This window comes from Rhinoderma darwinii, chromosome 5, assembly GCF_050947455.1.
Source record: "Rhinoderma darwinii isolate aRhiDar2 chromosome 5, aRhiDar2.hap1, whole genome shotgun sequence".
Classification (NCBI taxonomy): Eukaryota; Metazoa; Chordata; class Amphibia; order Anura; family Rhinodermatidae; genus Rhinoderma; species Rhinoderma darwinii.
This window is the reverse complement of record NC_134691.1, coordinates 3,682,462-3,700,399: the sequence shown is the minus strand read 5'-3', so window position 1 is coordinate 3,700,399 and position 17,938 is coordinate 3,682,462. Positions and strand designations below refer to the sequence as shown.

Below are 17,938 nucleotides of genomic sequence, written 5' to 3'. Positions count from 1 at the left end.
GCTCACCTCTATAGTCTGACTTTTAAGGCTCTTGGCGCATTTCGCTTTTTTTCTCCGTTAAATGAGACCTAAGCTGTTAAATATGGTGCTCGGAGAAGCAGAAATGAACACTTGTGAGTTTTCCATCTCAATACAATAAAGTAGCGAGCGCAATCTGATCTCTCATTATCGTTCCATTGACTAATGACAACGGGAATGTGCAGAGGTTCTACGGTCGATAGGGACCTCCACCGGCCATTTAAGGGATAAGCGGTGCCAAGGGTGACCTAATCTGTGCAGGTACTCATCCCCTGCTCCAGGAGTCCCGTATCATTAGGCAGATATGCCATTCAGGGTCCTGAGAAAGCTGGGTAACATATACAAGCTTATTTAAAGGGCAACTTAGAGGATGACGGATTTAAAGGGTCTGCAGTCAAATGGAGTGTCTGACTTTTAACCCTTTAACGACCAAGCCTAAATCACGCATTACATTTTGTTTTTGCGCAATGTTTGGGTGTACATGTAAATTACCATCTAATTTCATATAATTCTGTTTTCAACATTGTTTCTTTTTTTCATTTTTTATTTTATACCGGTCACGTTTTACACTTATTAACCTGTTAAATGAATTCGTTGGGTTATTACGGTCGTATGGATATCAAATAAGTGTAGGTTTTTGGGGTTTTATTGATTGTATGTGCAAGAAAATGTATATTTTTATACTTAGATTATTTTGTATTTATTTAGTTTGTTTTATATCTTAAAGAATTATGTTTTTTTGGTAATTTTTTTATTATTTTTTCATTTATTTTTAAATCTTATTAAAGGATTATTGGTTTACATGTTCATTTTAAACTTTTAATATATTATACTTCTGTTTGATATTTAGTCTATGGACAGTCGTGGGGTCCTGGCTAGGTCCCTAGGACTGGCTGCTCGGAGGTAACCAGTCCCCAATCACATCACCGGAACCTGATCAAACAGGGAAGTCCCCTTTGATCATGTTGCGGTCCCTCTTGCCCGTGTCGGATGTCACACATTGAAAGGGGAATATTCTTCTTACGATTTACAATAAATCCACAACGATTTTTTAAAGGGCAACATAGAGGATGATGGGTTTATAGGTTCTGCAGTCAAAAGGACATTTTTGATTTAAAGGGCAACTCCACATGTATTAAGAACGTGGCCCATTTATGTGTACGGGAGCAGAAGATGCTGACATGAAATATGGGAATTGATTTTGTGGGCTGCAATTTATAAGATGTAAGGAAATAATTACAATGTCTAGGAGCCTGAAATGAGCTCACCCAAGGATTGTCACAAGTCAGCTGACAGGTCATGTGACAAATAAGCTCCACCCAGGGATTAAAGGGCTTGAAAAGCTCTGTTTGAAGTGCATCATGGGACCGTACCAAAAACCTAGGAATAAGGTTTATGGGAAATTAGATTCTATACATTTTAAGCTGTAAAGGGTCTCGTCTGAGTGACATCATGTGATGTCTGGGGTTGTGCTCTAATCTTAGGCAGCATTGTTATATTATTATTATTATTATTATTATTATTATATATTATTATTATTATATTATTATTATTATTATTATTATTATTATTATATTATTATTATTATTATTATATATTATTATTATTATTATTATTATATTATTATTATTATTATATATTATTATTATTATTATTATTATTATTATTATTATTATATATTATTATTATTATATTATTATTATTATTATTATTATTATTATTATATTATTATTATTATTATTATTATTATTATTATTATTATATTATTATCATGTGATGTCTGGGGTTGTGCTCTAATCTTTGGCAGCATTGTTATATTATTATTATTATTATTATTATATATTATTATTATTATTATTATTATTATTATTATTATTATTATATATTATTATTATTATATTATTATTATTATTATTATTATATTATTATTATTATTATTATTATTATATTATTATTATTATTATTATATATTATTATTATTATTATTATTATATTATTATTATTATTATATATTATTATTATTATTATTATTATTATTATTATATATTATTATTATTATATTATTATTATTATTATTATTATTATTATTATTATTATATTATTATTATTATTATTATTATTATTATTATTATTATTATATTATTATCATGTGATGTCTGGGGTTGTGCTCTAATCTTTGGCAGCATTGTTATATTATTATTATTATTATTATTATTATTATTATTATTATTATATATTATTATTATTATTATTATATTATTATTATTATTATATATTATTATTATTATTATTATTATTATTATATTATTATTATTATATATTATTATTATTATTATATTATTATTATTATTATTATTATTATATATTATTATTATTATTATTATATTATTATTATTATTATATATTATTATTATTATTATTATTATTATTATTATTATTATTATATTATTATTATTATTATTATTATTATTATATTATCATGTGATGTCTGGGGTTGTGCTCTAATCTTTGGCAGCATTGTTATATTATTATTATATATTATTATTATTATTATGTGATAGTTCTGTTTGTATATTGCAGATCAGGGAGCATCTCTCGAAGGCTCAAAGGGGGCAAAAGGGTGAAGGAGTTTCCGGGGTGCTGCAGACTCTGGTGGACGCCACTCAAGAAGGCGCCAGTTACAGCGGAGACATCTTATCTATTGTGGACAGTCTAAGGAACATGACTGAGATCTTCCGACGGCCGTATCACAGCCCTTCATCCAATGATGTCCAGGTCAGAAGACAAATACAGTTGTGATGGCTCTGTAGTGGTGTATCACACAAGATAAGCTTAGATACACTGACTCTACATACAGTATGACACAGCTCAGCAGACAGTATCACACATGATAGGATTAGATATAAGGCTCAGCAGACAGTATCACACATGATAGGATTAGATACAGCAGCTCAGCAGACTGTATCACACATGACAGGATTAGATACACAGCTCAGCAGACAGTATCACACATGATAGGATTAGATACAGCAGCTCAGCAGACTGTATCACACATGACAGGATTAGATACACAGCTCAGCAGACAGTATCACACATGAGAGGATTAGATACAGCAGCTCAGCAGACAGTATCACACATGATAGGATTAGATACACAGCTCAGCAGACAGTATCACACATGAGAGGATTAGATACAGCAGCTCAGCAGACAGTATCACACATGATAGGATTAGATACACAGCTCAGCAGACAATATCACACATGATAGGATTAGATACAGTGACTCAGCAGACAGTATCACACATGATAGGATTAGATACAGTGACTCAGCAGACAGTATCACACATGATAGGATTAGATACACAGGTCAGCAGACAGTATCACACATGATAGGATTAGATACACAGCTCAGTAGACAGTATCACACAGGATAGGATTAGTTGCACCCTGGCTTAGATACTACTCTCTACATTTCCTATAGTCAGCAGCCAGGACAGCACTTTGCAGGTTCCGGAGACATAAACGTTGAGATTCTCAGCTATGAAGCGTCTTCACGTTCAGTACATGGATTTTGGGAGTATCTGAGCAGCGCAGACACCAGGAATCAATGTGGAGGAGACTGTGAATATGTGTCAGGCAAACACGTGTAGACCGCAGAGATAGGAGAGAAATAACATGGGGGGCGGTCCGGCTGGGGAGCGGGCGTCTCGGGGTAGTAAATCTGCTGTAGTGTGAGGTGGGATGAGAGACGAGGAGCAGGATGTTCTCACAAGTCCTGGAGGTAACAATCTGTCCCTGCGATAATTGACTGTCATTACTGATCGTTTCTTTCTGTTTCTTCCGGTAGAACTTTGTGCAGATCATCAGCAACTTACTGTCCGACGAAAACCGGGACAAGTGGGACGAAGCCCAAATGGTACGTGATAATGATCTGTCCATGTTCTGCTCTGATATTGAGGACGTATGTACCGTAGACAAAGCTGTCACTGCTGCTATAGGGTCCAGTATGTGGGGGGCACAGCTGAGGGTAACCTACCCCTGCACCGCACCCTTAGCCCCTATAAAGAGAGTAAGGGGCAAGCCTATTGGTCTCTCTGCCCTAGTGTTCTCCAAGGCAAAGGGGTGGTCAAGCACGGCCTCTGGATCTAGGGGTGTGATAGGGTGAATAAGCACCAGGTGGGGGTCCTCACTTCTATGCTGCATAGTATTTTAGCCCATAAAAGTGCCCAAATGAGACCAGACATCCCGACAGGCCCGACCTTCAGAGGTTACCGGTGTGGACGTTACACCTGTGCTGTTGACATTCATTGCTTAGACTAACACAATTAAATGAATCCCAATTTTGTTCCAAGATAAATCTAAAATTTCTTCCTTGCTGCAACAAATTCTGCTCCACCTGAAGAGCTATCATGCACAATGAAGTGGTGCCGCTCAGACCCTATTAGAGACGGTGGCGAACAGAATGAAATCCATATTCTGCTCATTATGATATCAGCCGGCAGCTCTCGCCGGAGGCCGCATCGTACATCAGGGAATGCCGGAGGCAGGAGCAGCGCCAGGCAGTGAACAGGCAGCTGGCCATATAGGATCTGGGCCTTATATTGCCGCTGAAAGGCATTCTCCAATCTTGTGTAAATATTTCTGCAAAATTGTGATAGACTTTGTGTCTCAATTCCTCATAATTTTTCAGATCTCTGCTTGCTGTCAGTGAATGTGAACATTCTTGTTGACATCTAGAGGCAGAAAACCTGTGCAGATCTCATAAATGTTTGCAGGCGAGGGTTTGTTTAAAGATATTCAACGTGTATAATCCTCTGTGAGCAAAACACTTTGGTCTTCAGACTGATGTATTTTACCTGCGCTGATACATTGTAACAAACTATGGATAGGAGAGAAGGTTTGTGCTGTGGATGCGTTTAGATCATGTGTTTAGACTGAATACAATTGTAGCAAACCCTCTGCTGTGAGAAGTATTATGGAATGTATAGGTTTAATAGCTGTAAATTATATTTGTATTCATTGACAACAAGCACATACACTGGGAGAACATGCAAAATTTTTGAAGCCAAGGGCAAACCTCGTAGTTGCTATTGGGTCCAGCTGAGTTTGGCCCCATTCCCCGCTTGTTTTGGAGGGGTCATACACAGGGGGCCTCTTTCCACGATCACAGCAACAAGTGAGCAGAAGGTCATGTCACCCCTCTTCTACAAGGATAGGATGGAGGTAGAGGAGGGGGCAGCAAGCTTTGGGTGATAAGGAGCTGTGATGGACTGATATATTATTCTTCCATGGGCATTATGAAGCATTGTATAACACCCCCCTCCCCCCCCCCCTCAGCGGATATTATAGATCAGGCTGCAATTATCGCTTGCACCGTGTAGTAATTACTGCATTGATCAAGCTTTGATTTTTAAGACTTAACATAAATGTTTCGCCCAACTATTTACTGACTCCAATAAATCAATAAACACAATTAGAACATATGTATTACTCCACCTATATAGTTACATATAGAGGAGATACTGCCATATAGAGGCCATTGTCCAGTATAGGTATAATTATATATAAATGAGATACTGCCTTATATAGAGGTCAAAGTCCAGTATAGGTATTATTATATATAGAAGAGATCATACTATATAGAGGTCAATGTCCAGTACAGGTATTATTATATATAGAAGAGATCATACTATATAGAGGTCAATGTCCAGTATAGGTATTATTATATATAGAGGAGATACTGCCATATAGAGGTCAATGTCCAATATATGTATTATTATATATAGAAGAGATCATACTATATAGAGGTCAATGTCCAGTACAGGTATTATTATATATAGAGGAGATACTGCCATATAGAGGTCAAAGTCCAGTATAGGTCTAATTATATATAAATGAGATACTGACTTATATAGAGGTCAATGTCCAGTATAAGTATTATTACATATAGAGGAGATACTGCCATATAGAGGTTAATGTTCAGTATAGGTATTATTATATATCAAGGAGATAATGACTTATATAGAGGTCAATATCCAGTACAGGTATTATTACATATAGAGTAGATACTGCCATATATAGAGGTCAATGTCCAGTGTAGTTATTATTACATATTAATGAGATACTCCGATATAGAGGTCAATGTCCGGTATAGGTATTATTATATATAAATGAGATACTGCCTTATATAGAGGTCAATGTCCGGTATAGGTATTATTATATATAGAGGAAATACTGCCATATATAGAGGTCAGTGTCCAGTATAGGTATTATTATATATAGATGAGATACTGCTATATGGAGGTTAATGTCCAGTATAGGTATTATTATATATAAATGAGATACTGCCTTATATAGAGGTCAATGTCCAGTATAGGTATTATTATATATAAATGAGATACTGCCTTATATAGAGGTCAATGTCCAGTATAGGTATTATTATATATAGAGGAGATACTGCCATATATAGAGGTCAATGTCCAGTACAGGTATTATTATATATAGAGGATATACTACAATATAGAGGTCAATGTCCAGTATAGGTATTATTATATATAGAGGAAATACTGCCATATATAGAGGTCAGTGTCCAGTATAGGTATTATTATATATAGATGAGATACTGCTATATGGAGGTCAATGTCCAGTATAGGTATTATTACATATAGAGGAGATACTGCCATATAGAGGTCAATGTCCAGTATAGGTATTATTATATACAAAGGAGATACTGCCATATAGAGGTCAATGTCCAGTATATGTATTATTATATATAGAAGAGATCATACTATATAGAGGTCAATGTCCAGTATAGGTATTATTACGTATAGATGAGATACTCCATAGTGTGACTGCTCTTACAGTAGTGAGATCCATAGTGTGACTGCTATTACAGTAGAGAGTACCATAGTGTGACTGCTCTTACAGTAGAGGCTCCATAGTGTGACTGCTCTTACAGTAGAGGTTCCATAGTGTCACTGCTCTTACAGTAGAGGTTCCATAGTGTGACTGCTCTTACAGTAGAGGTTCCATAGTGTGACTGCTCTTACAGTAGAGGGTCCATAGTGTGACCGCTCTTACAGTAGAGAGTTCCATAGTGTGACTGCTCTTACAGTAGAGGCTCCATATTGTGACTGCTCTTACAGTAGAGGCTCCATAGTGTGACTGCTCTTACAGTAGGGAGTTCCATAGTGTGACTGCTCTTACAGTAGAGAGTTCCATAGTGTGACTGCTCTTACTGTAGAGAGTTCTATAGTGTGACTTCACATACAGTAGAGCGTCCTATAGTGTGATTGCTCTTACAGTAGAGGTTCCATAGTGTGACTGCTCTTACAGTAGATAGTTCCATAGTATGGCTGCTCTTACAGTGGAGAGTACTATAGTGTCACTGATCTTACAGTAGGGGTTCCATAGTGTGACTGCTCTTACAGTAGAGGGTTCCACAGTGTGACTGCTCTTAGAGTAGAGAATTCCATAGTGTGACTGCTATTACAGCAGAGAGTTTCATAGTGTGACTGTTCTTACAATAGAGAGTTTCATAGTGTGACTGCTCTTACAGTAGAGGTTCCATAGTGTGACTGCTCTTACAGTAGAAAGTTCCATGGTGTGACTGCTCTTACAGTAGAGGTTCCATAGTGTGACTGCTCTTACAGTAGAGAGTTCCATAGTGTGACTGCTCTTACAGTAGAGGTTCCATAGTGTGACTGCTCTTACAGTAGAGAGTTCCATAGTGTGACTGCTCTTACAGTACAGAGTTCCATAGTGTGACTGCTCTTACAGTAGAGGTTCTATAGTGTGACTGATCTTACAGTAGAGAGTTCCATAGTGTGACTGCTCTTACAGTAGAGGGTCCATAGTGTGACTGCTCTTACAGTAGAGGGTCCATAGTGTGTCTGCTCTTACAGTAGAGGTTCTATAGTGTGACTGCTCTTACAGTATAGTCTCCATAGTGTGACTGCTCTTACAGTAGAGGGTCCATAGTGTGACTGTTCCTACAGTAGAGGTTCTATAGTGTGACTGATCTTACAGTAGAGAGTTCCATAGTGTGACTGCTCTTACAGTAGAGGTTCCATAGTGTGACTGCTCTTACAGTAGAGGGTCCATATTGTGACTGCTCTTACAGTAGAGAGTTCCATAGTGTGACTGCTCTTACAGTAGAGAGTTCTATAGTGTGACTTCACATACAGTAGAGCGTTCTATAGTGTGATTGCTCTTACAGTAGAGGTTCCATAGTGTAACTGCTCTTACAGTAGATAGTTCCATAGTGTGACTGCTCTTACAGTAGAGAGTTTCATAGTTTGACTTCTCTTACAGTAGAGGTTCCATAGTGTGACTGCTCTTACAGTAGAGGTTCCATAGTGTGACTGCTCTTACATTAGAGAGTTCTATAGTGTGACTGCTCTACAGTAGAAAGTTTTATAGTGTGACTGCTCTTACAGTAGAGGGTTCCATAGTGTGACTGCTCTTACAGTAGAGAGTTCCAAAGTGACTGATTTTACAGTAGAGGGTTAAATCCTGCTCTTACAGTAGAGGCTCCATAGTATGACTGCTCTTACAGTAGAGGTTCCATAGTGTGACTGCTCTTACAGTAGAGGGTCCATAGTATGACTGCTCTTACAGTAGAGGTTCCATAGTGTGACTGCTCTTACAGTAGAGGGTCCATAGTATGACTGCTCTTACAGTAGAGGTTCCATAGTGTGACTGCTCTTACAGTAGAGGGTCCATAGTGTGACTGCTCTTACAGTAGAGGGTCCATAGTGTGACTGCTCTTACAGTAGAGGGTCCATAGTGTGACTGCTCTTACAGTAGAGGTTCCATAGTGTGACTGCTCTTACAGTAGAGAGTTCCATAGTGTGACTGCTCTTACAGTAGAGGGTCCATAGTGTGACTGCTCTTACAGTAGAGGTTCCATAGTGTGACTGCTCTTACAGTAGAGGGTCCATAGTGTGACTGATCTTACAGTAGAGGTTCCATAGTGTGACTGCTCTTACAGTAGAGAGTTCCATAGTGTGACTGCTCTTACAGTGGAGAGTTCCATAGTGTGACTGCTCTTACAGTAGAGGCTCCATAGTATGACTGCTCTTACAGTAGAGGTTCCATAGTGTGACTGCTCTTACAGTAGAGGCTCCATAGTGTGACTGATCTTACAATAGAGGTTCTATAGTGTGACTGCTCTTACAGCAAAGAGTTCCATAGTGTGACTTCTCTTACAGTAGAGAGTTCCATAGTGTGACTGCTCTTACAGTAGAGGCTCCATAGTATGACTGCTCTTACAGTAGAGGTTCCATAGTGTGACTGCTCTTACAGTAGCGTTTCATAGTGTGACTGCTCTTACAGTAGAGGGTTCCATAGTGTAACTGCTCTTACAGTAGATAGTTCCATAGTGTGACTGCTCTTACAGCAGAGAGTTCCATAGTGTGACTGCTCTTACAGTAGAGAGTTACATAATGTGACTGCTCTTACAGTAGTGAGTTCCATAGTGTGACTGCACTTACAGTAGAGGTTCCATAGTGTGACTGCTCTTACTGTAGAGAGTTCCATATTGTGACTGCACTTACAGTAGAGGTTCCATAGTGTGACTGCTCTTACTGTAGAGAGTTCCATATTGTGACTGCACTTACAGTAGAGGTTCCATAGTGTGACTGCTCTTACAGCAGAGAGTTACATAATGTGACTGCTCTTACAGTAGAGAGTTCCATAGTGTGACTGCTCTTACAGTAGAGGTTCCATAGTGTGACTGCTCTTACTGTAGAGAGTTCCATATTGTGACTGCACTTACAGTAGAGGTTCCATAGTGTGACTGCTCTTACAGCAGAGAGTTACATAATGTGACTGCTCTTACAGTAGTGAGTTCCATAGTGTGACTGCACTTACAGTAGAGGTTCCATAGTGTGACTTCTCTTACTGTAGAGAGTTCCATATTGTGACTGCACTTACAGTAGAGGTTCCATAGTGTGACTGCTCTTACAGTAGAGAGTTACATAGTGTGACTGCTCTTACAGTAGAGAGTTCCATAGTGTGACTGCTCTTACAGTAACGGTTCTATAGTGTGACTGCTCTTACAGTAGAGAGTTCCATAGTGTGACTGCTCTTACAGTAAAGGGTTCCTTAGTGTGACTACTCTTACAGTAGAGGCTCCATAGTGTGACTGCTCTTACAGTAGAGGGTTCCATAGTGTGACTGCTCTTACAGTAACGGTTCTATAGTGTGACTGCTCTTACAGTAGAGAGTTCCATAGTGTGACTGCTCTTACAGTAACGGTTCTATAGTGTGACTGCTCTTACAGTAGAGAGTTCCATAGTGTGACTGCTCTTACAGTAAAGGGTTCCTTAGTGTGACTACTCTTACAGTAGAGGCTCCATAGTGTGACTGCTCTTACAGTAGAGGGTTCCATAGTGTGACTGCTCTTACAGTAACGGTTCTATAGTGTGACTGCTCTTACAGTAGAGAGTTCCATAGTGTGACTGCTCTAACAGTAGAGTATCATAGAGTGACTGCTCTTACAGTAAAGAATCCTTTCTATGTTTGTGTAGAATCTTTCTTCCCTCTATTTGTGGTGGTTGCCTCCTTGTTATAGTTCCAGTCCTGGGTATAAATAGATGAGGAGACGTCTCTGTACTGACCAGTGATATAGTTATACATAGTTATTAGGTCGCTGCATTTTTTGTAAAATAAATAACCCTAATTATAATCATCTTTCTGAGTACTGTAATCCATCCATTTCATTTTATTACTTTCATTACCCGCCTTTGAATCCGCTCCAGCTCTGCTATGTCTTTCTTGTGCACTGGTCCCCAAAACTATAAACCATATTCCATGTGCTATTTTTCTAGTGATATGTGAAGTGGTAGAACTATGTTCTCATTATGCCCCTTTTGATGCACTCCAAGATCTTATTTGCCTTGGCAGCAGCTGCCTGACACTGGTTTTTACAGTTAAGTTTTTTCTGTCAACTAAAATTCCTAAGTTTTTTCCATTTCATTGCTACACAATATTTTTCTATATAGTATGGAATGGTGACACGTATTTTGACTTTCCCAGTGGAAAAATTCAAATTTATCAGTGTTGAACCTCCTTATTCTATTGCATACAGATCTGAAGACTTGGGCAGAGAAATTAATAATGTCCTCCTTTGTGTTAATTACTTTAAACAGTTTAGTATCACCTGTAAAAATGTAAATGTTACTGTGCATCTCCGTTATAAGGATATTATTAGATATGTTAAACAGCATAGGGCCCAATACTGCCCCCTGTGGTCCCCACTAGTAACAGTGACCCAATCTGAATATGTACCGTTAATAACCACACTCTGTTTTCCATCACTGAGCCACTTACTCACTCACACACATTTTTCCCCAGTCCCAACAATCTAATTTTATGTACCAACCTTTTATGTGGCTCAGTATCGAATGCTTTGGAAAAATCAAGATATGTCACATCCAACGACTCCCCTGGTCCAGTCTAGTTCTTACCTCCTTATAAAAGCTGATCAGATTAGTGTGGCAGGACCGATCCCTCATAAACCCATGCTGATATGGAGTTCTACCTTTATTCTCATTGAGATACTCCAGGATATCATCCCTTAGAAAACATTCTAATATTTTACCCACAATAGAGGTTAGACTTACAGGTCTATGGTTGCCAGCTCACTTTTTGACCCTTTTCTGAATATTGTCACGACAATTACTATGTGCCATTCCTGTGGAACAGACCCAGTCATTATAGAATCTTCAAATATCAGAAATAATGGTCTGTCTATTATTGTACTCAATTCCCTTAGAACTTGTGGGTGTATGCCATCTGAACCCGATGATTTGTCAATTTTTTCTTTTTGAGGCGGCTCTGCACTTCTTCCTGGGTCAGACAGGTGGCATTTAATAGGGAATTTGCTTTATTCTTCAGCATTTCACATGGCATTTCATGGAGAAAATAATGTTTAAATGGACGCTAACTTTTTAAAACAACATATACTAATCGAGTAATATAACTGATATAGATCAACTTTGTAATTTACTTACTGTTAAAATATAGTTGTTTGATCCCTGCAAATTATGTGTGAAGTTACTGCCACTTGATGTCTCTAGTCCTGTAATCTGCTGTCCTCCCCCTGTCCATGGAGAGGGGAGGGTGAGCAGGAGGAGGGAGCAGAAAGAGAAAGACACAGACATGCTGCCCATACAAGTCTACAGAAAGGGGAGGGGGAGCAGAGAGAGAAAGGCACAGACACACTGCCCATACAAGTCTATAGAAAGGGGAGAGGGAGGAGGGAGCAGAAAGAGAAAGACACAGACAAACTGCCCATACAAGTCTATGGAAAGGGGAGGGGGAGTAGGGAGCAGAGGGAGAAAAACACAGACATGCTGCCAATACAAGTCTATAGAAAGGGGAGGGGAGCAGGAGGAGGGAGCAGAGAGAAAAACACAGACACGCTGCCCATACAAGTCTACGGAAAGGGGAGGGGGAGTAGGAGGACGAAGCAGAGATAGACTCAGACACGCTGCAGAATACAAATCATATAAAGGCCAGAAGTGTAATTCCTCATGTACACATACGTATATGACATCTTATTCTGAAAAGTTACCTGTAAATTTATGTACACTTTAATAAATTAACTTTTTCCTCCTCACCCTCCACAATTTCTTGCTCATTACTTTTTAAAGGGCCAACACTGTCAGTTTTAAGATTTTTTGGGGTTAGTTATACTTTCTTTGGTAACAAGTTTTTCTGTCTCCAGAATTGCTGCTTTTATCTGTTTTGCTTTTTTTACATAATTAATTTTTTCCCTATAGTATTTTAGTGCTTCTTCACTGTCTTTCTGTTTTAGTACTTAAAATAATATAGTTATTATTACATATAGAGGAGATTCTGCCATAAAGAGGTCCAGGTCAAGTATGGATATTATTATATACAGCGGAGATACTGTCATGTAGCGGTCAGTATACAGTATAGGTATTACTACATATAGCGGATATACGTTTCTCTACTCGAGGGTGAATGTTACTGTACGTTGTGAGATGATACAATGTTTCATGTTACAAGACTTTGTTGTGCTTTAAGAAAGAATATTCTCCAGATATCCATCTTCCTGCGATAATATCACAATATGGAGACGTTATTATTGCTGTTTCTTCGGTGTTATTACTATTATTATTATTATTTCGCTCCTTACAAACAGCTGAATCCGCGTCTCCTCCGGGTTGTCAAGACAACCGGACAGTCTGAAAAACGAACAGATAAAGTGTAATGTGATGCTTTCTGCCTCGGCACTTATTATTACCAGGCCTGTTATTTAAATTGTGATAAAAGGGACGAGAGTGATTGTACATGTCTGCGCACAAGCGTCCTGCCAGGTGGATGCGTCGCCGCGGTACAGAAACGTGTGCCAGGGCCAAGAATATGAAGTGGTTATCACAATTACAGTTGGATTAATATAAATTTCCAATACTAAAGACAAAATAATTAAAGTACAAGTATTATATCCCAGTTGCATAAGTATTCACACCCTTGTATAATAAGCGCTATTGCTTTGACTGGCGTAAACCAACAACTCACTCCTGTATTACAGTCTAAACAAGCGGATTAGACATTCAGGAGCTTCGGAAATCTAGGTGTCACCCTTATGGTCGACTTATGTCCCAAAAATAGATCTAATTAAAATAGAATTCCCATCTTAAAGGGGAAATGGCTGAATGCTGCGGGTCCCTGAGTCTCCAGTGCTAATGGGGCGGTGGTCACACGTACACACTACTTTTCCATTCATTCTCAATGGGAATGACAAAGAAAGCCGAGGTGATAAATGATCTTTGTGGGACAACCTCTTTTTAAGCATTTATGGCATACCCACATCTCCATTGAACTTTATAGACTGTAGCGAACGGGGCTCATCGGGTTTGCATACTAGCGATAGGTGAGGGTCACAGAAGTGGAATCCACCTCTATCAGACAATTATGGCATATCCTTTCCACATTGTATAGTGTTACATAGGACTGCAGGTAACATCTACTACATTATCTGTACACAGAGAGTTATCACTGTGTGTTATCTGCGGTGTTACATAGGACTGCAGGTAACATCTACTACATTATCTGTACTCAGAGAGTTATCACTGTGTTATCTGTGGTGTTACATAGGACTGCAAATAACATCTACTACATTATCTGTACTCGGAGAGTTATCACTGTGTTATCTGTGGTGTTACATAGGACTGCAGGTAAAATCTACTACATTATCTGTATTTAGAGAGTTATCACTGTGTGTTATCTGTGGTGTTACATAGGACTGCAGGTAACACTACTACATTATCTGTACTCAGAGAGTTATCACTGTGTTATCTGTGGTGTTACATAGGACTGCAGGTAACACTACTATATTATCTGTACTCAGAGAGTTATCACTGTGTTATCTGTGGTGTTACATAGGTCTGCAGGTAACATCTACTACATTATCTGTACTCAGGGAGTTATCACTGTGTTATCTGTGGTGTTACATAGGACTGCAGGTAACATCTACCACATTATCTGTACTCAGAGAGTTATCACTGTGTTATCTGTGGTGTTACATAGGACTGCAGGTAACATGTACTACATTATCTGTACTCAGAGAGTTATCACTGTGTTATCTGTGGTGTTACATAGGACTGCAGGTAACATGTACTACATTTTCTGTACTCAGAGAGTTATCACTGTGTTATCTGTGGTGTTACATAGGACTGCAGGTAACATGTACTACATTATCTGTACTCAGAGAGTTATCACTGTGTTATCTGTGGTGTTACATAGGACTGCAGGTAACATGTACTACATTATCTGTACTCAGAGAGTTATCACTGTGTTATCTGTGGTGTTACATAGGACTGCAGGTAACATCTACATTATCTGTACTCAGAGAGTTATCACTGTGTTATCTGTGGTGTTACATAGGACTGCAGGTAACATCTACTACATTATCTGTACTCAGATAGTTATCACTGTGTTATCTGTGGTGTTACATAGGACTGCAGGTAACATCTACTACATTATCTGTACTCAGAGAGTTATCACTGTGTTATCTGTGGTGTTACATAGGACTTCAGGTAACATGTACTACATTATCTGTACTCAGAGAGTTATCACTGTTATCTGTGGTGTTACATAGGACTGCAGGTAACATGTACTACATTATCTGTACTCAGAGACTTATCACTGTTATCTGTGGTGTTACATAGGACTGCAGGTAACACTACTCCATTATCTGTACTTAGAGCATTATCACTGTGTTATCTGTGGTGTTACATAGGACTGCAGGTAACATCTACTACATTATCTGTACTCAGAGAGTTATCACTGTGTGTTATCTGTGGTGTTACATAGGACTGCAGGTAAAATCTACTACATTATCTGTACTCAGAGAGTTATCACTGTGTTATCTGTGGTGTTACATAGGACTGCAGGTTACATGTACTACATTATCTGTACTCAGAGAGTTATCACTGTGTTATCTGTGGTGTTACATAGGACTGCAGGTAACATCTACTACATTATCTGTTCTCAGAGAGTTATCGCTGTGTTATCTGTGGTGTTACATAGGACTGCAGGTAACATCTACTACATTATCTGTACTCAGAGAGTTATCACTGTGTGTTATCTGTGGTGTTACATAGGACTGCAGGTAACACTACTACATTATCTGTACTCAGAGAGTTATCACTTTGTTATCTGTAGTGTTACATAGGACTGCAGGTTACATCTACTACATTATCTGTACTCAGAGAGTTATCACTGTGTTATCTGTGGTGTTACATAGGACTGCAGGTAACATGTACTACATTATCTGTACTCAGAGAGTTATCACTGTGTTATCTGTGGTGTTACATAGGACTGCAGGTAACATCTACTACATTATCTGTTCTCAGAGAGTTATCACTGTGTTATCTGTGGTGTTACATAGGACTGCAGGTAACATCTACTACATTATCTGTACTCAGAGAATTATCACTGTGTTATTTGTAGTGTTACATAGGACTGCAGGTAACATCTACTACATTATCTGTACTCAGAGAGTTATCACTGTGTTATCTGTGGTGTTACATAGGACTGCATGTAACATCTACTACATTATCTGTACTCAGAGTTATCACTGTGTTATCTGTGGTGTTACATAGGACTGCAGGTAACATCTACTACATTATCTGTACTCAGAGTTATCACTGTGTTATCTGTGGTGTTACATAGGACTGCAGGTAACATCTACTACATTATCTGTACTCAGATAGTTATCACTGTGTGTTACCTGTGGTGTTACATAGGACTGCAGGTAAAATCGACTACATTATCTTTACCCAGTTATCTTCTTATGTTCTTTGTGGTGTTACATAGGACTGCAAGTAAACCTACTGCATTCTCTCAGTGTGTTATCATAGTGCACAAATAAAGGTATTCATTGATAAACTAAGCTCTGCTGCATCTGTACATATTAAATCGATTTCTGGGATTATATTTTGATAATTTCTGCTTTCCAGATGGGGCTGAGCGTTAAAGAACTCTTTAGACTGGTAGAAGACTTCATAGATGTCATTGGATTTCGGATGAAGGATTTCAAGGACTCTTACCAAGTGACGGACAACCTGGGTAGGTGTCTGCTGTGCTGCTACGTGATGTTTGTGGAGCAGAGTGCGGTGTCCCCTCTGCCATCGCTCTCCTCAGTCACCGCTAGGCTGCACTGGTTGCTCGTCAGCAGCTGTTTATGTATTCAGCGTCTTCTCCTGCCACACTCTGCAGTTCAGCTGCAATCCAGACGACTGCATTGATAATCCTCGTGATAACAGTCGAGTCCGTGAATTATTTTTTCAGTTTATGAAGCAAACCTCATTTTTCATTGTTTGCCGCTGTTCATTCTGGTGCAAAAATTTGCTGCCCAATATGAATATTGTAGTGATAACTGGTCCATATTGGGGCATAATGATACATTCTGACAATAAAGAATGCTCTATATCACTCAAAACCAACCCTTCTGTGTCACCACCACCCCCATCATCACCAGGGCTGATGAGGATCCGAGGACACAGAACCGGCTGCAGAGCTTTTCTCAACCATGACTCATTGAACCAAAACATCACTGTTTTGGTTGTCTACAACCATAGTATGGACTTAGCAGCTTGTATTTCATGTTATGGCTTTGAAGATGGAGGTTGGGTCAACCCATTGAGAAGCGTTAAGTCCCTCTAGTCCCTCAGAGCTGTATTTCTTGCCCTTTTTTGAGGACCAACTAATATCTCATCGGTGGTCAGTGATGGAGTGAGTCTTCTGACCATCTAAGGCCATATTTATTTATTAAAAATTACAACTATAAAGATGATCTATAAGGTAACAGGCTACTCCTTATAAAAAAGACAACCTTCCTGGCAGTGTACCAGTTCCTATCAATGGACTTGGTGATGATCCATAGATAATCTGCAGATCTTTTATAAGGGATCTGTCATGGTAGACACACCAATGAGTCCACCTGTGTCCACCTCTAGGTTCTGATACCTGTAATGATCAGTTTAAGACAGGGCCAGATTATACGGAGGGCACATGGGGCACCTGCCCTCAGGCCTCCACTCTCTAGCCTCCCTGATGGCCATTTGTGTAATGACGGGGTAGGTAGACAGACAGGTGAGCCCTAATCTACCCGCCACTCAGTCCCTGCCTACTTGCAACGACCCGTCCTAAGCGACAGGGTACAACTGGACGACGGTCCCTACGCTCAGTAAGTGCAAGACAGACAAACAGACAAGGGTACACAGAAGCTAGGGAAACGGGGCAGATGCCCACGGGGACACCGTGAGCAACAAGAGTAGTGAACGAGCCGAGTCAAACCTGGAGTGAACGAGGTACAAAACGCTGAGCAGGAGAGTGGTCAGAAAGCCAAGGTCTATAACAAGCAGAGGATGAGTAGTACAAGC

General features: G+C 38.9%; 1 protein-coding gene across 1 annotated transcript in view; it reads left to right on the top strand.

Annotated features, from left to right (window-relative positions):
• ADGRB1 (adhesion G protein-coupled receptor B1) overlaps positions 1–17,938 on the top strand; it is a 615,330-nt gene that overhangs the window by 434,419 nt on the left and 162,973 nt on the right. Inside the window, exons 11-13 of the mRNA XM_075827930.1 lie at positions 2,599–2,793; positions 3,865–3,933; positions 16,514–16,622. Coding sequence (XP_075684045.1) covers positions 2,599–2,793; positions 3,865–3,933; positions 16,514–16,622 — 373 coding nt within the window. The remainder of the gene's footprint in view (positions 1–2,598; positions 2,794–3,864; positions 3,934–16,513; positions 16,623–17,938) is intronic.